Genomic DNA, 25982 nt, shown 5'->3' on the forward strand with positions numbered 1-25982 from the left:
GTCCCCAGTTACATATCTTAAATTCAGGCTTCACCGGTAAGGTAAGTGAGATCTTGTTTTAATTGCCTCCTCTTCATTCCATTGGTGAGAGAGGGGTTCTTGCCCTGGAACTGGGGGGTTGACAGAACATACAAAACCTGACACTGGACAGATGAGATTGACAGCAGTTTATTAATCACAAATACTCAGCAGCCCAGGAGAGAGGAGACAGCACACCACGCAGGCCCACGTGGGAGTTGTGCTTGGGAACAGAGTGAACAGTCAGGGGCTGTAGGAGGCAGACTTTAGTCTTAAAGTATCAAGAAGGTGGAGTGATCCCTGGTTCTCAGGACGTGATCCATTCATTGTTTGATAATTCCAAGGGCTAGCAGGGACCCAAAGCTTGCTACTCAGGGATAAGAAGGAACTGTGTCTGTTCCCTGTGATAAAAGATCGTTTGGCTAGGGGACCTTATCTGTGGGAGCAGAGTGAGGAGAACTTGCAGTTAGGCCATTCAGGGCTCTCCGTTTTCCCTAAGTGTCAAGGCACACGTAATATTGAGCCTTAATTTTAGGCTTTAAACCACAAGTCTCAAGAGTGCTAGCCAGTTATCAAAGGTATTTGCTAATGATTGCTGTACTAAATAATATATCAAGAAGTTTTTAATAGTATAATTTGATGTTAGAGTTTTCCTTTCTGTATGACCTTTTCTTCTGATACTTTGCAAAGTTTAAGATATTCTGCTGCTGTGTGCGGTTTCACCACAGTAGATAAAAGATGGCCAAATCATGTATATGAAGTGATATGGCAAAAGGAAAGACAAGAGTTCTTGTTTGAGAGACCTAATGGAGTGATAAGGCTCCAGTTCTGTGTATATGTGGGATGAGAAAGAATGGATAGGTTGTAGGAGCTAGAAAGTGGCAGAAAGATTGCAAAGGTAGTAATAGCTATTATTTGACTGCTTACTCTGTGCCAAGCACTTTTCTAAGTGTATTATCTCATTTACTGCTAGTGAGGAAACTGAATTTAGTTTGCTTAAGGTCATGCAGGTAGTAAGCAGTGGAGCTGTAGTCTGAATCTCTGCTTAATGTTATTTAAGAGCTTTTGCTGTTAACAGTTAATATTTTACAGCCTTAGAAGAGCCTTATATATCATGCTAAAGACTTTGAACTTAATCTTGTTGGCATTGGAGAACCATCGAGTGATCTTGACAGGGAAGAAAAATCAGAATTTGCATTGAAAAATACCAGTCTGGTGGCAAGGTGGAAAATAAATTTTGGAGAAAGATGAGGCCAGAGGCAGGACAGCTTTATAACAATCCAGGAACAAAGTGCCTGGGTCTGAATAAAATGGAATGGAATCAAATAAAAAGGGAATGGACTTGAGCAAGAGACAGATACTCACTGATCATGTGACTGACTGTAGAGAGAAGTGTGGAATGATTTCTAAGTAGTGGCAATAATTTTGTCAGAACAGAAGGCAATATATTTGAATGAGAAGTTCAAGGTATCTTTGAGACATTTTGATGGAGATCTCTAATAGATAAATTATAGTTAGAAAAAGGATAGGATCTTTATCTTGAATGAGGTTATAATAGGTGTGTAGATTTGAGAGTTACTGTGTGGTGATGATGGAAGCAATGGAAATGGATTACCTAGAGATTTATTTTGTTCCTCACAAAAGAATCGTCATAGAAGACTTACGCTGTATTGGGAGGCAGTATGTAAAAAGCCGAGGACTTCATCCAGAGACTTCATTCAGATCTTAATTCTGGATCTCTGTTTTCTCTTTCATAAATTAAGGGTAATATCAGCTATATCAGAATAATCATAGATAATATTTTATTAGGGCCTGAGGTATAAGAGTTAAGAAATAGGCCGGGCGCCGTGGCTCACGCCTGTAATCCCAGCACTTTGGGAGGCCGAGGTGGGTGGATCACAAGGTCAGGAGATCGAGACCATGCTGGTCTAACTCGGTGAAACCCCGTCTCTACTAAAAATACAAAAAATTAGCCGGGCGTGGTGGCGGGCTCCTGTGGTCCCAGCTACTTGGGAGGCTGAGGCAGGAGAATGGCGTGAACCCGGGAGGCGGAGCTTGCAGTGAGCCGAGATCGCACCACTGCACCCCAGCCTGGGCGACAGAGCGAGACTCCATCTCAAAAAAAAAAAAAAAAAAGAGTTGAGAAATAATGATGCATGTCATCTCCCTTAGTTTTTACCTTTGAAAACCGAGGTTTACAGAAGTTAAAATAAAAACAAAATCTTGGCTACAGATCATTTGCCTTTACTTATGTAAAGCCCCACATCTTAACTGCACATTGCCACCATCTTTCTCTCCTGTGTTGCTATTACTGGTGTTTGAAGTGAGCAGGGTCAAGTGGAGGGGGAAGGATGACATCCCAAGTAAGAAGAAAGGATATTGATGTATGGGAAGTGAACGCACTGCAGACAACACAGTAATACATGGGCATAAGCCACTCTTGAACACTGTAGGGCACAAAGAAACTAACATATAATCACTTGAAAATGTCTGTATTCCAGGTCTATATTTAAGAATATTGGCCAGGTGCGGTGGCTCACACCTGTAATCCCAGCACTTTGGGAGGTCGAGGCTGGTGGATCACGAGGTCGGGAGTTTGAGACCAGCCTGACCAACATGGTGAAACCCCATCTCTGCTAAAAATACAAAAATTAGCCGGGCGTGGTGGCACGTGCCTGTAATCTTAGCTACTCAGGAGGCTGAGGCAGGAGAATCACTTGAACCCAGGAGGCAGAGGTTGCAGTAAGCAGAGATCGTGCCACTGCACTCCAGCCTGGCGACAGAGCGAGACTGTGTCTCAAAAAAAAAGAAAAAAAGAAAAGAATACTGGGACTATGCTAATGCAGGCGTACTTCTTATCTACTGCTATTGCTGCTAATAATAATAGCTAATATTATCTATTTACCCAAGGTCACATAGCTAATGACTAGTAGAGGTTAGAAATCCAGCCTGGGTCAGTCTGGCTCCAGAGATCATACTGTAAACCATTACACCAAACTGTTTCTTTTTATTAGGATAAGTTTTTGTGATTTTTGAATGTAAATTATTTGAAAATTAACTATCTACAGCAGCAGTCCCCAGCCTTTTTGGCACCAGGAACCCGTTTCATGGAAGACAATTTTTCTACAGGGGCTAGCGGGGTGGGGATGGATGGGGGAATGTTTCAGAATGAAACTTTTCCACCTCAGATCATCAGGCATTAATTAGATTCTCATAAGGAGCGCACAAACTAGATCCCTCGCATACACAGTTCACAATAGAGTGTGCGTTCCTATGAGAATCTCATGCTGCTGCTTATCTGACAGGAGGCAGAGTGCAGGTGGTAATGCTTGCTTGCCCGCTCCTCACCTCCTGCTGTGTGACCTGGTTCCTAACAGGCCCCAGACTGGTACCTGTCTGTGGCCTGGGGGTTGGGGACCCCGATCTACAGAATTGCATTAGTGATAACTCTCAAAATGTTCATTTCATTGAAATACTACATTCCCTGACCATTTTGAGTAAATAGGAATTTATTCGTGCTTATAGATTTATTCAACCTGTAATCAGTAGCTACGGAGTACAGAGTATGGGACAGAGGAAACAGATTTTGCCTTGAAGGGAGATTAAATGTTTATTTATTCAGCTAATATTTGAGGGTCTGCTATTTGCCAGGCACCATTCTAAGCACTCAGATATGGGGGTATATAGGCGGTTTCTCCCGCTCTGATTTTTTTTTTCTTCCCAGACTAAGTCAGTGCTACACTTTGAGGATTTTGAAAGCAGAGGGCCTGGAAAGTTGGCCAATTTTTTTTAAAGTAAATGAAGGTAAATATGTTTAACCATAGATGACGTATCTCATTTGTCTTGCTTTATTATAAAGTCTAAACTAGAACAGTTTATTTTTGAGTGTCAAAAATCATGAATTGGTTCAAATAATTGTAAACTTACATTTTAATTAATCAGAACTCAAGTAATTAGAATCCTCTATTTAATCCAGAATTATTTAACTAGATTTTAAGGGGATGATGGCTCATTGTGAACTGCAGCAATGCCTACTACAATTTTTTTTTTTTTTGAGAGGGAGTCTCACTGTGTTGTCCAGGCTGGAGTGTAATAGTGTGATCTCAGCTCACTGCAACCTCTGCCTCCCGGATTCAAGCAATTCTCCTGCCTCAGCCTCCCGAGTAGCTGGGATTACAGGCACCTGCCACCGTGCCCGGCTAATTTTTATATTTTAGTAGAGATGGGGTTTCACTGTGTTGGCCAGGCTGGTCTTGAACTCCTGACCTCAGGTGATCCACCCGCCTCGGCCTCCCAAAGTGCTGGGATTATAGGCGTAAGCCACTGTAACCTGCCTTTTTTTTTTTTTTTTTTTTTTTTTTTTTTTTGAGACGGAGTCTCGCTCTGTCACCCAGGCTGGAGTGCAGTGGCGCAATCTCAGCTCACTGCAAGCTCCACCTCCCGGGTTCACGCCATTCTCCTGCCTCAGCCTCCCGAGTAGCTGGGATTACAGGTGCCCAGTACCACACCTGGCTAATTTTTGTATTTTTAGTAGAGACAGGGTTTCTCCCTGTTGGCCAGGCTGGTCTCCAACCCCTGAGTTCAGGCGATCTGCCCACCACTTTGACCTCCCAAAGTGCTGGGATTACAGGCGTGATCCACCACAGTGACCATGGAAAGTCTTTAAAGTCAGTTGATGAGGAGGTTTAGAATATTAATTTGCTTTCACATTACTTACATTGATATTTTTGTAGTGTTAACCAAAGCCTCTATTAAATTCTAGAATAACATCACTTCTTGCTGCCTGCTAATATTATTGAATATTTAGGACTTTCTTGAGGAAGTCACATTCTTAACAATTACTACTTGTATGATGACTGCTAACTTCTTTTTATCCATATAACAGTATAATAAAAAAGAAATAGAGCCCTATCGCACATCAGGCACAAAAATCAATCCTGGCCAGATTGAAGAACTAAGTACAAAGAGCAAAACTTTAAAGTTAGAAAAAATACAGGAGAAACCACGCAACCTCAGAATAGAGAAGGAATTTTTTTCCCCAGTCTTTAAATACTTGACTGTGTTCAGGGCATTCTTTTACAAAACTACGGTACAATTATCAGGCCGGGCACGGTGCCTCACACCTGTAATCCCAGCACTTTGGGAGGCTGCGGTGGGTGGATCACAAGGTCAGGAGTTCAAGACCATTCTGGCTAACACAGTGAAACCCCGTCTCTACTAAAAATACAAAAAATCAGCCGGGCGTGGTGGTGGGCGCCTGTAGTCCCAGCTACTTGGGAGGCTGAGGCAGGAGAATGGCATGAACCCGGGAGGTGGAGCTTGCAGTGAGCCGAGATCGCACCACTGCACTCCAGCCTGGGCAGCAGAGTGAGACTCCGTCTCAAAAAAAAACAAAAAAACAAATTACATCACTAATGCACCTTTCCCTCCACCCCCCGGGTCCAGGATCTAAACCAGAATCACATTGAATTTTGTTGTAATGTCTCTGGTCTTGCTTAATTTGGAACAGTTTCTCAGCATTTTTTATTTTTCATGACCCTAACTCTTTTGAAGAGTACAGACTGATTATTTTGTAGGCTGTCCCTCAAGTTTAGTTTGTTTGTTTCCTGATAATTAGATTCAGCCTATGAATTTTTGGCAGGAGTGTCACAGAAGTGATATGTTCTCGGTATATACTCTCAGGGGGCACATGATGTCAGTTTTTCAGTTTTTCTTTATTACTGTTGATAACTTTGATCATTTGGTAAAGGTGGTGTATGGCAAGTTTCCTCAATGTAAAATTACTATTCTTTAGTAATTGTCACCTGGAAAGATACTTACATACCATGTAAATATCCTGTTGTTTTATTATTCTGCCCACCAACTTTAGCCTCCCTTGATGATTTTTTGCTTGCAAGAATTACTGTGGTGGTCACCCAAGGTGGTTTTCTAATTCAGTCCCTCCTTTTACATTTATTAATTGGAATTCTATGATGAAGCGCTTTTCATTTTCCCCCATTTGTTAGTTTATTTCTTTATGCCAGTATGGACTTACAGATTCTTGTTTTATTCTGTGGGTTACCATTCATTACTACCATTACGTAATGGGTTGCTTGAAGAATTATTATTATTATTATTATTATTTTACAAAATAAGCCCATAAGAAAAACAAGATATGAAAAAATAATGTTTGACAGTAATACTTTTGTATTGTCTCAGACAGTTGATGGGCAGAAATTATTTTTTTCTCAGGGCTCACATGTATTTTGGATATTTTTTGAACACCCCAATTTTATCTTCTGTATAGGTAGCTTTATAGTGACTAGTGATGTGTGCTCTTCTACAAGAAGCGCAATAGAATGGAGCATATTTTTTATGTTATATTTGTTACCTTTGTGTATATTTTATACCACATAATATTTGGAATCAAGAGAAAAAATATAATTTCAATATTTAACTCAGGTTATACTTGAATCTCTATAGCTTAACTTTTCAAAACTACTCTGTACTTCTTGATGTGATTGTTGTGAGGTATGCCTGTCAGCTGCCAGGGACTTTATCATGGAGGGATAGAGTTAATCTCCCACCTGTAACCACTGGTCCCCAACAAAACCATGCCCCGAAAATCCAGAATTAGATTAGAAATAAAATAAAAGTAATAACTCTTTCGTAATTTTGACTCTAGTTTTTCCAGAACTGACTTTGAAGAATAACATGTGGAGGAAGATGGTGATAAGGAAAAAAAAGATTTAGCAGTGGGCCTAGAAATGTATCTAATAATTCACTAGATTCTTTTAAAAAAGCTATAATTCCCAAGGGTAAATAGAATGTATTTACTTACCCTCCATGTTTGTTAGATAAACTTTAAGGAAATACATTTGTAATTATTTTCAGAAATTCTACTCTTGGGACCTATTCTTGTTAACTGGTATTTTTTTTTTCTTTTTTGCATTTAGAAATGAGCTAGAATAAATAATTTTTAAAATTAAAGTCAGCGAGGAGGAATGTTGAGTCTGTAGCAGTGGATAAAAAATACCTGGATGATTGAACAATATCTTCTTAGGAAGACAGTCAAACTTTTACTGTGAGAGACATCCTTTCTTTTGTCTAGGGCCTGAGAAATCCAAAGGTCAGATTCTTACCTTTTGAAATTCAGAAAGAACCAGATTAAAGTATTTCAGGCACGGCTGGTTTAATCCACATTGTGTTTGGGGTTCTCAGCCAGTCTGCTCCCTTGACCTCCCAACCCTTAGTGGTACTTTGACCCACCATTCACTTCGGATGTTGTGGAAGTCCAGTAATACCTTTTGATTACTGTGTACATTTAGTGAAACAGCAAGGGCAAATAAGTTCATAGGATAAAAATGCAGTACAGATCATTTTTGCTTTCTTGGTGAAAACTCAAAATAGAGCTGACGAAAATTCTAAATGGTATATCGCCTTTTTTGGAAACAACTAAAATTTTTAAAGCTCAACTAGTTAAATGCATTACTAAATGTGCTATATGTATACTGCTTGCTATCAGGAATTTAATTTAGCCAGTTTTATAGGTAGTGTTTGTATAAGTCATTAGGAGTGTTAAAAATAATTACCTCAAAATTCTAAAAGTGTTCTGTTATGACATTTTTAATTTCTTGCCTGTGGTAGTGATCAAAAGACTTCAGTTTAAATACTTCCTAACAACTCCTTATCTCAATAGGAAGGGGATAGGGGCAGAAAGGGGATAAGGAAATGAAGATATTTACGTAATCATAATAGACTCCAGTGTATGTTTGGCATGCACAGTGGCCTGTACCCTACTCTATCCTTGCCTTTTTAAAATTGTTATTTATACTTTACCTTTTAATAGTACTCTTAAATGTTTTAGAAGCAATATATTTTGAAAACACATAAAAATTTTTATTTTTTCAATTAGCATATAGTGAGTACTCTTTTTTGATGACTTTTAGCACATGTATAGATCAATGTAATCACTACCAAAATCTAGATACATACTAGTACAGTTCCATCAACCCCAGAACTGTGTTTCTTTTTCCCCCTCTCATTTCTGTTTGTAGTCACACTCTTCCCCTTCCCCACCCCTCAGCTTCTAGCAACCATCCATCTTTTCTTCATTGCTCTAATATGTTTATTTGAGAATGTCATACATAGGGAATACTGTAGAGTTACTATGTAACGTTTTGAGATTGGCTTATTTCATTCAGCATAATGCTTTTGAGGTTCATTCCAGTTGTCATATATATTAATGGTTCATTTTTATTGCTGAGTGATATTTCATTGTGTAGATATACCACGGTTTATTTGTTCACCCATTTATGGACATTTGGGTGGTAGATTATTTCCAGTTTTGAACAATTATGAATAAGTTTTTATATGAACATAAGTTTGCATTTCTGAAGGGTAGATACCTAGGAGTGGGATTGCTGTGTCCTATGGCGTGTGCTTGCTTAATTTTATAAATGGCCAAACTGTTTTCCATACTGGTTGAATGAATGATTTGCATTTCCACAGAAATGTATGAGAGTTCCTGTTCTGCATCCTCACCAGCACTGGGTGTTATGTCCTTTTTATTTTAGCCATACTGTTAGGTATGTAGTAGTATTTTGTGATTTCAATATTCATTTCTCTACTGACTAATGATATTAAGCATCTTTTTATGCACTTATCTGTCTTATATATCCTCTTTGGCAACGAAGTGTCTATTCAAGTCCTCTGCCTACTGTTTTCTTACTGTTGGAGTCTTGAGGGTACTTTATATATTCTGAATAAAAATCCTTTGTTGAATATGCAATTTGATAATATTTTCTCCAGTTTGTAAACTTGTCTTTTCATTCTCTTAACAGAACAGAAGTCTTCCACAGAGCAGGTTTTACATTTTGATTAAGTCCAGCTTACCAGTTTTTTTTTTTTTTAATGGATCATGGTTTTGGTATCATGTCTGTGTGTGGACAAAACACCTGTGTTTTTTTTCTATTCTCCCACTCAGCACAACAACACAGAACACTTCTGTGACCCAGTGTTTGGTGGGGAGAAGTGGGAGTCCCCCACCAAAAATCAAGCAATCAGTTCTACAGTGGACACTGGCTGGGTGTCATGTAGTTTAACTCCAATACCATCTATGTGGAGCTACCTGGAGATAGTCACATCCCACAGGTGGAGGGCTCAGTCCCCAAGATTGCTCCTTCCCCCACTTCGGACACCAGTCGCAAGTCTGGGCATTTGGAACTTCTGACTGACCAGCTATAGATCCAGATTCTCACAACCCTCTTTTCGGGTTCAGTAATTTGCTAGAGTGGCCCACAGAACTCAGGGAAATGCTTAACTTACATTTACCAGTTTATTGTAAAGGATATAGATGAAGAGATGCATAGGGTGAGGTATGGAAGGAGGGGATCAGAGCCTCCATGCTCTCCCCAAGCACACTACCCTCCAGGAGCCTCCATGTGTTCAGCTCTTCCGAAGCTCTCCAAACCCTCTTTATGGGTATTTATGGAGGCTTTATTATGTAGGCATTATTGATTAAACCATTGGCGACTGGTAATAAACATAACCTTCAGCCCTTCTCCCCTCCCTGGAGTGCAGGGTAGGAGGTGGGTCAAAAGTCCCAGCCCTCTAATCTTGCCTCGTCTTTCAGTGACCAGCCCCACCCTGAAGCTATCAGTCAACATTAGTTTGGAACACTAAGAAGTTTGAAGCAGAATCTATTATTGCTGTCAGATACCAGATAGATAACAAAAAGATGATAAGATGATAACAAAAAAATGGTATTTAAATTAGTGCTTACCAAGTACTTGAGATCATTTACTCTTCCCAAAAATTCTATGAGCTAGTTACTATTTTATATGCACTTTTTAGGTGAGATAGCTAAAGCAGAGGAGATTAGGTAACTGTCAGCCTGATTCCAGAACCTAAAGTTCTATTAATTACAAAATGCTGCTTCTCAAGTTCAAAACTACAAACATTCCCTTTGTCTTAAATAGACGTTTTCTAACCTTTTGAAGACCTTGTCATACATGTGACCTCTAACTAGGAACATCTTAATTCTAGCCATCTATACGTTTTTTCCATGTTTCTCTTCTCTGAAAACAGCATCTGTACTTAGATACATATACATGCACACATAACACGTATACAAACATACACAGCCATTTCCTTTTCTTCCCATTATTTTTAGTTTCTACATCAAAGCAATGATAGTGCTATCAAAGTGGCAGATATAAAAATAAATCAAGGCTTTGTTTTTGCCAAGAATGGTCCCTTCATACAGTGAATACTTGAATGTGCATAAAAATCACCTGGAAATGTTGTTTAAATGGTGTTTCCCAGGACCTGTCTCCAGAGATTCTGATTCAGTCAGTTGGTCTGGGGCCAATGAATTTGCATTTTTGACAAGGTGCTGCTGAGGCTGCTTGCCTAAGGACTGCACTTTCAGGGACACTACCTCAACTTATTCAGAGGTACCATGTAGTGTGATTGGATGGCTCCTATACATACTTAAGGTGCTTTCACTAAACTATTATGTTGGGCACATCATCTACCCTCTCAGATACATTTTCGTTAGTGATTAATCTCTTTATCAAAATAGGCTTTATTCTCTTAAAATATGCCTGTTAGCACACTTGTTGATGTTTAATCTCCTACTTGTCTTCGAACTAAGATTTCCTAAGATCTGGTCAGGTCTCCTGTTAAACCTTTTGAACTTAAGACTTTTCCTTTCTCCTTTTTTTCCTACATGTTTTACTAATTTATGACTTTTTAATCAAATATGTATGTCATTCTTCTTCATTTTATTTATACCTAAATGCGTCTTGTCTTCACACGTAGAAAATTTTGTGATTGATTTTTTTTTCACTTTAGTTTAGAAGAAATAAAATTGCTTATAAGAAATCGTTGGCCAGGCGTACTGGCTCACGACTGTAATCCCAGCACTTTGGGAGGCTGAGATGTGAGGATCCTTTGAGCTCAGGAGTTCAAGACCAGCCTGGATAACATAGTGAGATCCCTTCTCTATCAAAAATACAAAAAATTATCCAGGTGTGGTGGCACGTGCCTGTAGTCCCAGCTGCTCGGGAGGCAGAGGTAGGAGGATGGCTTGAGCCCAGGAGGCAGGGGTTGCAGTGAGCCAAGATCACACCACTGCACTACGGCACTCCAGCCTGGTGGCAGAGCAAGACCCTGCCTCCAAAAAATGAAATAAAATAAAATAGGCCAGGTGTGGTAGCTCACGCCTGTAATCCCAGCACTTTGGGAGACCAAGGCAGGCGGATTATTTGAGGTCAGGAGTTCAAGACCAGCTTGGCCAACATGGTGAAACCTCATCTCTACTAAAAATACAAAAAATTAGCTGGGCATGGTGGCACGTGCCTGTAGTCCCAGCTAACTTGGGAGGCTAAGGCAGGAGAATCACTTGAACCCAGGAGGCAGAAGTTGCAGTGAGCTGAGATTGTGCCACTGCACTCTAGCCTGGGTAACAGAGTGAGACTCCATCTCAAAAAATAAAAAATTAAAGTTAAATAAAATAAGAAATTGTTTATTTTGTAGGCAGCTTTGAATCTTTATTCATTCAGTATTGTGTGTTTTATCTACATTCAGTCTGTATGTTGTGATTATATTAAATTATTGAAGCAGTAGTGATCTTAAGGTGATCGAGTGAAAAAGTATCACTATTTAAAATCTTAAGCCATTTTCAGTAGAGCTTTGAAATAGTATAATTTTGCATGTTTTGTGCTTATTTTAGCAGAAGCCTGTGATATGGAACATTTATATCTTTCTTTCTGTTTTAGGTGCGTATAGCAGCAAAATTCATCATTCATGCCCCTCCTGGAGAATTTAATGAGGTTTTTAATGGTGAGTGTTTGATTTATAACACTAGGCTTGATATATCAAGCCCTCTTTTTAAAAGAAAACCAAAATAATCAAAATAAGCTAAGGAGAGTATGCAGAAAAATCTGTTTTCTGAATTACAATGAAAATATGTTAGTCTGGATTTTGTAATGGCTAGAATATAATGTATTTATTTATATATGATGATTCTGTTAGCAAATTAACCCTTTTAAAGCCTGAAATAAATTTTATTCATATCACTGACTAGAATATATCCTCATTCTGGGAAAGGAGAGTCTTTTTGGTAAATTGTTTTATTTAAGTAAAACTATAAACACATATAGTAGATATTTCTTCAATAGAGCTCTTAAATAGTTTAAAAAGACAACAGGCCAGGTGCAGTGGCTCACTCCTGTAATACCAGCACTTTGGGAAGATGAGGCAGGCAGGTCACTTGAGACCAGGAGTTCGAGACCAGCCTGAGCAGTATGGTGAAACCTTGTCTCTACCAAAAAAAAGAAAAAAATTAGCCAGGTGTGGTGGCATGCACCTGTTTTGAGAGGCTGAGGTGGGAGGATCACTTGAGCTCAGGAGGTTGCAGAGAGCCGAGATCACACCCATTGCACTCTAGCCTCGGCAACAGAATGAGACCCTATCTAAAAAAAAAGAAAAAAAAAAGTTTCATCATGACCATATATTTTTTGGAATTGTGAAAAGAATTTTTGTATTTCTTTTAAAGAAAATCCTATGAGATCAGTATGAATAGCCAAAAGAAAAAGGGAAAAAAAATTTTCATCCTGCATACAGCATGACAGCACATGTAAAAACAATTTGTTATTTAAATTATGTCTTGTAAATCACTTCACAGTATGCCTTCCTTTAAACTTCACTGGCAGACATTTTTATAATTATTCACCCATAGATCTGAAATTTAAACTGCTGTAAAGTCTCCTGGTTGCTATAGACTGTAACAATAGCTGCTCCTCAGCAGTAAGAACAACATGCCTGAAAGAAAAATGGCCTGTAGTGATCTCTTTATAAAACTTCTTAAGTAGTTAGAAGAATATATTACTTTCAAGTACTATCTATAAATGGGCTGTTGTTTCTTCTTCATATATATTTGAACTTTACCGTGTCTTAAAAGTGAATTTACACAGAGCTCTTCAGTTTCAGTTTTTTAAACATTCTACTCCATAGTAAACTAGTTAAATGTTTTTTTAAGAAGTTTAATCATTGTTTTTTCTTAGTATAAGATACAGGACTGGGCACTGTGGCTCACTCCTGTAATCCCAACACTTTGGGAGGCTGAGGCAGGAGGATTGCTTGAGGCCAGGTGTTTGCGACCAGCCTGGGCAACATAGTGAGACCCCCCCCATCTCTACCAAAAAAAAAAAAAAGATATAATGGAATCTCACCTCAGGAAAGATTAGTTTTGAAAGTCAGAAAGTGAGGCAAAAGTTGTATAAAGTTAAAATTACCCTAGAAATCCCTGGGGTCATCCACAAACTACAATAATACATGATTTAGTGCATACAATTACTTATGGCAGTTCTTATGCATTTTAAAATTTAACTACTGAGCTGTACTTAAAAGGCAGAATGGAAAATTGGCACTGTAAAAAAATCTGGAAATTAAAATCTGCTGTTTAATGTAACTACAAAATCTCATGTAGTGAACTGGGGAGTTGGAGAGAGTTCAGAAGCACTTTTACTTCCTGTAAGATTTCACTTCTTTTTTAATATTCAGCTTCTGGAACCTACATATACACTAATACATTTGATGGTTGGGGGATTAAAGAAGATAGTCTCTTCCTCCTTAGGGTCAAAAAGTGGCATGTAACTTAAATTGATAATGGTGAGACTGCACTAAAGTCAGTAGCCTCCAAATTACAATTCACAGAGCCAAGAATAAATAGAATTTTAAGAAAAATTTTCTACATACTTTTCTTACCTTGAGTTAAATGCCCTGCATATTTAATCAGGAAAGTCCTAAAAGAATGTATGCATCCTAGAAATTGCTTTCCTAAGTCTCATTTGAAATTGAGATTGAGTTAATGTATTCTCTGTTGAGTTGTAGTAAATTTGGGCATTTAGGATGAGCCTATTAAATAGGCCTGGGTAGAGGGTAAGCTATGGAATAGAAGTGGGGATATAGGATTTATCTAATAAATTTTAACTGAAAGAATATTTAAGAGTTAGATAAAAGGGTGGGCACGATGGCTCACACCTATAATGCCAGCACTTTGGGAGGCCAAGCCCAGTGGATCACCTGAGGTCAAGAGGTCAAAACCAGCCTGGCCAACATGGTGAAACCCTGTCTCTACTTAAAAATATATATATACACAAAAATTAGCCAGGCGTGGGTGGTGCATGCCTGGGAATCCCAGCTACTCAGGAGGCTGAGGCAGGAGAATTGCTCAAACCCAGGAGGTGGGGGTTGCATTGAGTCAAGATCGCGCCACTGCACTCCAGCCTGGGTGACAGAGTGAGACTCCGTATCAAAAAAAAAAAAAAAGAGTTAGAAAAGAATTAAATATTTGAAGATAAATATCATATGAATGTGATTATTTTCTATTTTTATTGAAAACCACAGTGTCAGAATGATTCCAAAAAGAGCCACAAAATTTTAGAATTATAAAGTTAATAAAACCTTAACAGTTAGATGGTTCCCAAATGCTGTTTTCTAGGTTGACTGTGTTAGAATCATTGAAACGTGGATTTCTGGTCTTCATTCTCAAACATCTCAAACATACAGTCATGGATCTGGACTAGGGCTCTGAAATCTATATTCCTTAAGTCTCCTGTCCTCCACCCTGTGGTTTATGTGTTGCCTGACTTGGAGCCACAGCCTGATTTCTTCTTTAAGAGAAATATTTTATTCAAATTATCCTCTTTTTATTTCTTCTACTCTTCTTATGATAAAAGCATGGATTTATTATTTTTTTCCAGAGTAGAGCTAACTGATTAAATAGATCTTGTTTTTCAATCATTTACCCATTTGGAACTGGAATAGGCATACTGTCCATGCAATATTGCTGTTCATTATGTTTAAACTATTGATGATAAATGTATCAAATAGAACTTCCCACTTTGTGGGATAAAAATAACAGTAATTACAAATTTCTCTGTTTTTTAAAATAGTTTCTTAGGCAGAAGCATCCATTGTTTAAAATCAGTTAATTTCAAAATTAAAATAGTATTATTTCAGTGGTTAGCAAAGGATATTGTTTTTTTGTTTGTTTGTTTTTTGAGACGGAGTCTTGCTCTGTCGCCCAGGCTGGAGTGCAGTGGTGTGATCTCGGCTCACTGCAAGCTCCGCCTCCCAGGTTCACGCCATCCTCCTGCCTCAGCCTCCCGAGTAGCTGGGACTCTAGGTGCCGGCCACCATGCCCGGCTAATTTTTTGTATTTTTAGTAGAGATGGGGTTTCACCGTGTTAGCCAGGATGGTCTTGAACTCCTGACCTCGTGATCTGCCCACCTCGGCCTCCCAAAGTGCTGGGATTGCAGGTGTGAGCCACCGCGCCTGGCCAGGATATTGTTTTTTAAATAAGGACCTGTTGCTGAAAAGAGGTGAGGTATGTGACTAGGCAGTGAGTTTTTTCTTTTGAAATGGCTTTATTGTAAAAATGATTCATAGTCATTGTAAACTTTCCAAAGTACAAAAAAGAGTCTAAACATCACAAAAAATTCTACCTTCCAGTTCCCCAATGTTCAAATGAATTACTTCAAACATCTCTCAACTAACAAGTATATTTAACAATACAGAAATATGATAATATACATACTAAATTTTTCTCTTCCTGTTTATTATATTACAAATATATTTTCATGTTGGTAAATATAAGTGTACATTATTTTTCATGGCTGCCTACTTTCACACTCTATGTAAGAATTATAGTCTTTTTACATTTAACACGTTTCTTAATGGAAGATATTTAGGTTGTGTTATTTTCATCTAATGAAACATTGTATTATTTACTTTATAATTGCAGCTAAGTAAAATAGCCAGGTGCTTAGGAAAAATAATGAAAGAAAATACACCAAGACTAGAAAAGAATTTGGTTTTTTAGTGAGAGCCATATGTGACTTTTTTCTTTTATGTTTTACAAAGTGCTTGGATTTTTTTCAATAAAAATACTGTTTTTGAAGTCACCTTCAAAAATAAGAATAATCCTAAATCTTTTCTGCAGACTTTAACATACCATATTTCCAGTGTAGCTTATCTCCCCTTTAGTTCCTTGGAGATATATTACATATAGCAGGGGTGTCCAATCTTTTGGACACATTGGAAGAAGAAGAATTGTCTTGGGGCACACATAAAATACACTAACAATAGCTGATGAGCTTAAAAAAAATCTCACGATGTTTTAGAGTTTACGAATTTGTGTTGGATCGCATTCAGAGCTATCCTAGGCCATGGGTTGGACAAGCTTGGATTGTAGTCTGCCTGCATTGACTATTAAGGGTGTAAACAAGTATGTATTTCTGTTTCATTCCCCTTCATATTTACTAACCAAAACCTTTTTTTTTTTTAATACTATGGTGTGTGTTTGGTTATTTTGGCCATGAGTGATATTTTGATCTTGCTTGTGTTTGGGGTGGGAGTTATTAATACATCACCAAAACAATCTGCATTCATTACATTCTTGAAACATGTAACAATAATAATGTAGATAACATAATAATTGTTTTGCAGATGTTCGGTTACTGCTTAATAATGACAATCTTCTCAGGGAAGGAGCAGCTCAGTAAGTATTATTTATTATACTAACCTAACTAAAATGACATGGGAAAATAAGAGATGTTTTAAAAGTGTGTGTGGGGGGGGAGGTTTGTGGGTTTTTTTGTTTTGTTTTGAGATGGAGTCTTACTCTGTCGCCCAGGCTGGAGTTCAGTGGTGCGATCTCGGCTCACTGCAACCTCTGCCTCCCGGGTACAAGCGATTCTTCTGCCTTAGCCTCCCAGGTAGCTGGGACTACAGGTGCGCACCACCACGCCTGGCTAATTTTTGTATTTTTAGTAGAGATGGGGTTTTACCATATTGGCCAGGCTGGTCTCGAATTCCTGTCCTCGTGATCCACCCGCCTCAGCCTCCCAGAGCTCTGGGATTACGGGTGTGAGCCACCGCACCCGGCCTAAAAGTGTTTTTAAAGCACTAATCTCTGACATAGATATTTGCACATCAAGTTCAAATGTGTATGATTTTATATATCCTAGCCAGGGTAGGAGAAAAATATTTTTTATCACAGAAGGACTTAGAGGTACAACTATGACATGAAATTATTCACTGTGTGTCTAGCAGTGGCTTATACACTCAGTTAATACTATATTTTGGCATTTGCAAAGTTGGAAGAAATTGTGGTTGCTACCATTTTTATGTAGATTTTGCATTTTCTTTTACGTTTGACCCTAATAGCTTTTGACAGCTTTTAAAGTTGTGAGTTTATTTACTCATAAATGCCTAACATAGTAGTATCTGACACATACAAGTACACTGAATTTTTGAGTGATTTAAAGAAGTAGGCAATTCTAAATCTTAATACATCGTCTTTGGACCAGTGACCCCAGCCATGACTTTTCGCAGCTATCCTGCAATTTCAGAGAAATAATTGATTCTCTCCCTACTTCTCCCAAGATAAGATCTAGAGACTGTTATTTTAAGCTTACGGTTCCACTACTCATTTGGAAATGATGAAATAGTGCATTCTTTCTTACAAAGAAAGTTTAGTATCCATCCAGTCAGCTACTTTTCATCCTAGTATAATACCCAACATGTAAAATCCTGACTAATGGCCGGGTGCAGTGGCTCACGCCTGTAATCCCAGCACTTTGGGAGGCTGAGGCAGGCAGATTATGAGGTCAAGAGGTTGAGACCATCCTGACCAACATGGTGAAATCCCGTCTCTACTAAAAATACAAAAATTAGCTGGGCATGGTGGCACATGCCTGTAGTCCCAGCTACTTGGGAGGCTGAGGCAGGAGAATCGCTTGAACCCAGGAGGCAGAGGTTGCAGTGAGCCAAGATGGTGCCACTGCACTCCAGCCTGGTGACAGAGCAAGACTCTGTCTCAAAAAAAAAAAAAAAAAATCTGACTGATAGGGAAAATTTCTCTGATTTTATTGTTAGAACATTTGAAGCCTTTAAAAACTAAAAAATGGCCTTTATGAAGGTAGAGGTTCAACAGACTTGTGGGCATATCTGCATTTGCTTGTGATTAAAATTTCTGTTATTTATAGCAGTTTTTTAATTGTGGAAAAGTACACATAAAACATACTATTTTACCCATTAAGTGTACAGATCAGTGGCTTTAATACATTTACATTGTTGTGTAATCATAGCTACCATCCATTTTCAGTACTTTTTTCATCTTTTCAAGCTGATACCTGAAAGCCCCAGGCAACCACCATTCAACTACCTATGAATTTGACAGCCTAGGTACCTCTTATAAGTAGAATCGTACAGTATTTGCCTTTTGTGACTGGTCTATTTTACTTAGCCTAATATCTTCAAAGTTTATCCATGTAGTAGCATGTGTCAAAATTTCCTTCTTTTTAGGCTGAATAATATTCCATTGTATGTGTATAGCACATTTTGTTTATCCATTTATCTTCCAGTGGACACTTGAGTTGCTTCCACCCATTAATTATATTAAAGTGCTTCATAGGAATCAGTGTAGTTTATCCTTTTGGTTTTAGTTAACAATTTATGAGTAAATGACCACTTGCTCCTAAATATTTTAAAGCTTATTGAAACTTTTTATATGTTAAAGTAAGATTAATTTTCTTTATAATAGTATAAAACATGTTGACAAAAGTCTTATGGATGCAAAGGAAACATACAACGTTTTTGAACAATGCTTTCAAAGTAAGCTTTTCCTTTGTGTTCTTTGTGTTAAATAAGTTGTGGGTTGTTTCATGTTGGTGCAAAAATGAGTGGATTTTTTTAAGTCAAGAAATGAGAAACTTGGTAAGTCAGAGTACTATTCATAATTATATAAATAGCATGAAATAGTTACACATTTGACTCAAGATACGTGAAAGTATGGGACTTTTATTTGTCCGAAGAATTATTGATCTGTTAATGATTGTTAGATTTAATTTAAATAAATTATATTTGTTGTAAGAGAAATTTGAAGATAAGCTACATTTCTCTTTTATTATAAACCAAATTTCTGGAACAGCTGTGATCCACACTTCATGTACATTGTAACAGGAAATACATGATATTCTGATCTTTTAAGTAAACGAGTATTTGAGGACATCGGTAATTGTGATAAAATATGATGCTTTATAGTATGACCCTAAGAAAAAACTCATCAAAACCTTTACTAGAAACTTAGATTTTCTTTGCATGTGGTTATAATCTCAGCAAATGTTTGCTTACTATTAAAAAAAAAATACTGAGTTTGATTGACTTCAGTAGTATGCAATTTCTCAAAACTCTCCATTTGAGTTCATGTTGTAGACATCTCTGGGTATCTGTGAAGTACAGAATATATACTGTAAGTCACTGATTGACTTGACTTTAGAATGCTATTACTCTGGTTCACAGTGTCCTCTCTATGAAATAATTTCTGAGCAAAAGTAGTGTTACCCTGTTCTTCATCCCACTTAGTTCTGAATTACTTTTGTCCTCAAAAGATAATAATTTGTTATCTATCATTGAGGCCATCCAAAACTACATAACAAAAGCTTAGAAGGCATTATAAAAACATTTAGAATGTGTTCCAGTGGCAGTTTCACTAGAGTAACTGTATGGCTATAGACTGTTTCTTTTTCACTTGCACTTTTTGATATTGAATTTCTTTTATACAAATACGTCTTTCCCACATATATGTACATTTCCTCCTTTCTTCCACCTTTGGCTTGTTGCTTTATCTCCTTTTTTTTTCTTTGCCCTTTACCTTTTTTGTAGTGGGGAAAACATGACAATTATTCTTTAGAGTGGTTGTAATGGGACATCTTTACAAAAAGCTACCAACTCGGTATGTTTCAGAGCAAAATTAGGCATACTGAAGAGTTGGTATTGTCAAGTCAAGAACACTTTGAAATATCCAGAAATAGCTTTTTATTCAACAGACATTGCCAGACTTTGCTGTGATGATGAGATAAATAAGCCTTTTAGGGATTTTCCAGTGGAGAGTCAGACATGTTTAATATCAGACCAAGTGAAATGAAATACAATAGAGGTATGTGAAAGGGCTTTATAACCCAAAGGAAGAAATTTTAAATTTCTATTTAGAGGTGGTTTTTGAGCTGTTTTAAATGAACAGGATTTTAATAGTAAGAAAAATGATGTGGCTAAACTGAGGGAAGAGCATGGAAAAAAGTATAAGATACAACTTGATGGAAAGGGTATAAAAATCTAAATACAGTAACAGGTGACTTAGAAATTGATTGGGCCACAGAATTCTGCAAGAGCAGGGAGAACATTGTTTTTACCGTGTCTAGTAGAATGCTTAGCTTACAGTAATAAGAGCTCAGTAAGTATTTGCATAGATGGAGGGGTGGATGAATGAATGATGAGTGGGTGCATGAAGTGAGTTTTATGAACTGAAGAGACTGGAATTTATCTGGTCCAAACTACTGTTTTTATGTCTATAAAGTAAGTGAGGTGGCCTGTATTGGTTAATGATATGGTTGAAGCAAAATTTGGTTATTGTCACTCCTAGATGAGTACCTTTTCCACTCTACTGTGTAATTGTCACCATTTAACTTATTTTGAGCCTTTAAGATAAAATTTTAACCTATTTCATATTATTTGTCTCCTTTTCAGATTTCCTATTCTTCCTTTATCCCCTCCTCCCAAGTTAGAGGTGGATGGCGTTTTATATTATGGGCAATAAACGGCTTTCATTCCAGCCTGGGCCCAAATTACTGTTTAAACTTATTTAAATATGACCTTACTGGAAAATGAATCCAAAATTCTAAGTGACTTAGTTTTAAACATACTTTTGGGATAAATCATTTAAGGATTAATAATGCCCTGGCTGTATTGAGTTTATTCTTAGGAAAATTACAGTTTTCATGAATTGGGAAAATGAGAAGTGAATAGCTTCTTTTTTCTTTCTCACCCTTGTACACTTCTATATTCAATGGCATCTTTTTTGAGCATGTAGTATCAAGAATTTGACAGCTAATAATTTAATTCTACTTTGCTATTTTTACATTTACTAGTCTCCTATTAACTCATCAATAATGCTTTGTTCAAGCAAGCTTTCCTTTCTAGAGGAGACTTAGGAGCTAATAACTGAAAATTCAGTGGATGCCTGGCCATCCTGAATAATTTGAAAGTTTCCAAGTAGATTAAGTTTAGAGATATATTTCTGAGTTTGGAAATTCTCAATATCCTTTCTGTTAAGTGACAGTGATTTCCCAGATTGTAGATTTAATTTAAAAATACAATTTTTAGATAATATTTTATACTCTTGAGGATTTTTTTCTACACCTATATATGGTAATGTATTATTCTTTACTCTTATGAGAGTAGAGAGAGAGTAGCTTTATTCTTGGGTCCATCTCATCACCATTTCCTAGCTCACACTCTGCGGTTTTTAACCTTAGCAACTGCCTAACTGCTTTTTCTGGCTCTCGTTGCTCCGCTGCCCAATTCATCATATACACTGCTGCCAAATTAATCTTCTTTAGAAGTACTTCTGTGTTCTCCTTTCTCAAAAAGCTTCTGTGACTCTGCTCTGTCTCCCAAATAAAGTAATTATTCCATCATTCAGAGCCTTTCAGTTCATTTCAGTAAATATAACTGAACACCCGCTATGTGCCAGGCCTTGAGCTTGGTGCTTTCTGTGATGTTGTACCTAACTTATTTTCTTAGGCATTTTGCTCATACGGTCACTCTGCTCTTTTCTGCCCATCCCTCCAATTTCCATAAACCAGAGCCTACGCAGTTTTTCAAGTCAGTTTTTCAGTATCACAGTTATTAAGAAATTATCCCAATTCTCTTCTCTTCTCACTGTTGCCTCAACAGAATGTAATCTTTTTTTTTTTTTTTAAGCATTCTTTGCAGTGCTTCATTGGTAATTCTCTTACTATGCTTTATACTTTGTGTTATGGTTATGTTTATCCATTATCTCTTTTATTCACCTGTAGGCCTTTTGATCAGAGAATATATCTAAGTATTCTTTGCATCTCTCACAGCACCTAGTCTGTTTCCTAGTATACTAAATACATACTTGCATAATTGGATGCATCTCTTATCAATAACCTTTATTTTCAGTGTCTTGAATGAAAAGGCCAGTTATATTTACCGATTTAATTTTATTTTGCTCAACATTGAAAGCTGGAGATCATCGTCCAGTTTTTAAAATAGCCATGTCGATATTTGTAGTTAGTATAAGTTCAGTAATGGAGAATTACTATTTTATTTATTTTGCCGTGTGTAGTATAGGAGGAGACTTTATTGATGGGTGAATTTTTTGACCATTGTTTTTAAAAACCATTAAGTATATAATTTTAAGTAATTACCATTTTCTTTTTTTTTAGTGCATTTGCACAGTATAACTTGGACCAGTTTACTCCAGTAAAAATTGAAGGTTATGAAGATCAGGTATGTTTCATATAAACACAGTAGCTAGCTATTCTTTGTTTTGTTTATAACCGTTAAGGTATCCATCCTGCAAGAGCTGTGAAGTGGTATGCTGCAAGATAAAAAATTATTCATATTTTAATCATAACCACTTATGGGCAAAGTAATTGAAGTTTTACTTTCTTTTGTTGATACCAGTAATACTATTAGCAGAAAGTCCCTTTTAGAAATACTCAGATGTAATTCATTTAATATTTTAGTAAATGATTACTTCAAATCTACTTTCTTATTTTTTTCTGGGAAAAAAATCAATCCCATATTAATCCAAAGTCTAGAATATATGTTAGTAGACTTATATCATAATTTGGTTGCTCTGGAATTCTGTAGTTCTTCATGTGAGTAATTTAGCATTTAGTAATTATTAAATCTCTTCTTTCCAAACTACAAGTTAGATTTGCTAAGCTAAGAAAAGCCACAAAAGGTCACTAGCATTTTTTTTTTTTTGGTTTAGAGTTTCTAATAAATAGTGATTATATGAATGCATTTCATGCTTGCATGAAGGACAGCTTATGTAAAACACTATGAAGAAGAACTGGTAGGTAGAACATAAGGGAAAGTGGTTAAGAAAGAACATAAGAGAAAGTTCTTAGTGGCTAATCATGTCAAAGCTTTTATTTGGCATTATTCGTTATATAATATGTAGTCATAGTTATGGGGGACAAGTAAAGACTAGGCTAGAAGGTGACTTGTAACTGAAGGGAAATTTTAAGCTTCTTTATAGATATGTGTGTGTATATACAAAGCTATGTAGAGTGTCATTGTATTAATCTGCAAAATTTATTTGATCTCTGGGAAGATTTGGGGTTTTTTTTTTGCTTTTTCTTTACTACTATAAATAATGCCATATTAAACATCTTTGTACCTCTTATATTAACAATTATTTTTTGGGATAAATTGCTATAAGAAAATTTGCAGTGTCTTTTAAAAATGTTAGATAGCCTCCAAAGTCACTTTATGAACCTAGCATAATTTTAATATTAAATATTTAAAACTAAAAAGATAAAAAAGGTAAACAGTATACTAACTTCACATGGACTATAGATTTTAAAACTTTAAGTAAGATACTAACAAATAGGATTTAGAGGTATATCCAAAGAATAATATACCAAAACTAAACAGAATTTTTATAGAAATGCAAAAATGGTTCCATGTAAGACAAATTGGTCTTACATATTAATAAATCAAAGAGAAAAATCTTATGATGTATCAATAGACAGTGAAAAGAGATTTGAGAAATTCAGTAGCCATTTTCTCATTAAAAATAAAAATTCTAGTAAAATAGAGAATCGAAGAAAACCTCTTAAATATGAAAGACTTTAACAAAAATTAATAGTAAATGTCATAAACTAAAACATTAAAACAATTTTAGTTAAAATGTAAAATTAGCTAGGTATGCCTGCTTATCAGCATTATCATTTATCATAAATGGAGATGTAGCAAATAAGACAAAAACATGAGAACTTATAAAATTTGGAAAAGAAAAGAAAACTTATTTGTGACATGATTTATATATTTAGGAATACTAAGAGATTCTAATAATATAACTCCCAACCAAAAAAAAAAAAAGCTATTAGAATTAATAAAAGAATTTGGGGAGATGTCTGAATTTAAGGTAAGGATACAAAACTCATTAGTTGTCCTTTATTACAGCAAGTAAGGACCTGAAACTAGAAATGGTGGGGGTCAGAGTGGAGCAGGGAATTCAATTTAAAATAATGGTAAAAGGTACAGATTAGGAATAAGCTTCATCAAAAAAAGGCATACGATTATGAAGAAAATAGTGACGGTCTTCTCAAGCAACAAAAGCAAAAACTGACACATGGGATCTAATTAAAGAGCTTCTGCACAGCAAAGGATACTATCAACAGAGTAAACAGACAACCTACAGAATGGGAGACAAATTTTGCAAATTATGCCTCTGACAAAGGTTTAAATCCAGCATCTATAAAGAACTAAAATTTAAAAGATAAAAACAACCCCATTAAAAAGTGGGCAAAGGATATGAACAGACACTTTTCCAAAGCAGACATACTTGAGGCCAAACAGGCGTATGAAAAAAAAAATCACCATCACTGATAATTAGAAAAATGCAAATCAGAACCACAATGAGATACCATTTCAAACCAATCAGAATGGCTATTACTAGAAAGTCAAAAAATAACAGATGCTGGTGAGGTTATGGAGCAAAAGGAATGCTTATACACTGTTGGTGGGAGTGTATATTCAACTATTGTAGAAGACAGTGTGGTGATTCCTCAGAGATCTAAAAACAGAATTACCATTTGACCCAGCAACCCCATTACTGGTTATATACTCAAAGGAATATAAATCATTCTATTATAAAGAAACATGCTCACATATGTTCATTACAGCACTATTCACAATAGCAAAGACATGGAATGAATCTAAATATCAGTGATGATAGACTAGGTGAAGAAAATGTGGCATATATACACCATAGAATACTATGCAGCCATGAAAAAGAACAAGCTTTGTGTCCTTTGCAAGAACATGGATGGAGCTGAAGGCCATTATTCTTAGCAGACTAATACAGTATCTTAGCAGAAAATCAAATATCACATGTTCTCACTTACTAGTGGGAGATAATGATGAGAACACATGACACATAGAGGGGAACAAAACACACTGGGGCCTATCAGAGGGTGAAGGGTGGGAGGAGGGAGAGGATCAGGAAAAATAACTAATAGGTACTAGGCTTAATACCTGGGTGTTGAAATAATCTGTGCAACACCCACATGACACAAGTTTACCTATATAATAAACCTGTACATGTACCCCTGAACTTTAAAAAAGAAAATAGTGATAGTCTTCTTGAAACACATAAAACAGGATCTGACCAATGGAAAGGTGCTCTAAATTCCATTCTTAGATAGAAAATTAAATTATTTTAAAAGTAATATATGGATTTGATGAAATTTGAATTAGAATCCTGATCAGTTATTTTTTAATTGGTCAATATTTTCATAAAGTTTATGTGGAAAAAAGATACATGCTTGAAATAACCAAGAAATACATATATATATACGGAAAAAACCATTAAGCACAGTGAGGGAGAATTGCCTTACCAGATAGTACAAGTTGTTTTACAGCCAATGTTAAGTCAACGCGGTGGTGTATGGAGTAGACAAAAAATCATTAGAGCAGCATAGAGAACCAGAATTTAGTCTCAGAATATATGAAAAATTTTATACAGATATTGGCATAACTGGTTTCTATAAGAAGAAAATTAAGTTGGACCTCTGTCACATACAGTATACAGAAATAGATTTCAGGTGGTTTTAAAATGTGAAAAATGACTAACATTTTAGAAGAAAATCTGAGTCTACATGTGCAATACAGGGCTAGGAAGACCATCTTAAATAACACTGGATACCCAGGAACTATAAAAGATGGACATTTTACTATAAATGTTTTTAACTGTAGAATGAAACTTATCTTAAAGAACTCTTTAAACTGATAAGAAAAAGACAACAGATTAAAATATTTTAACATTTGCTCACAGAAGAGCAAATGACCCACAAATGTGAAAAGCCATACT

At 36.5% G+C, this 25982-nt stretch overlaps 1 protein-coding gene across 1 annotated transcript in view; it reads left to right on the forward strand.

Annotated features, from left to right (window-relative positions):
• Positions 1–25982, forward strand: part of CAPZA2 (capping actin protein of muscle Z-line subunit alpha 2) — a 56616-nt gene that overhangs the window by 14176 nt on the left and 16458 nt on the right. The window contains exons 2-4 of the mRNA XM_055283767.2: positions 11781–11844; positions 16517–16568; positions 22321–22384. Of these exons, the coding sequence (XP_055139742.1) occupies positions 11781–11844; positions 16517–16568; positions 22321–22384 (180 nt within the window). The remainder of the gene's footprint in view (positions 1–11780; positions 11845–16516; positions 16569–22320; positions 22385–25982) is intronic.

This window comes from Symphalangus syndactylus, chromosome 6 (assembly GCF_028878055.3).
Source record: "Symphalangus syndactylus isolate Jambi chromosome 6, NHGRI_mSymSyn1-v2.1_pri, whole genome shotgun sequence".
Taxonomy (NCBI): domain Eukaryota; kingdom Metazoa; phylum Chordata; class Mammalia; order Primates; family Hylobatidae; genus Symphalangus; species Symphalangus syndactylus.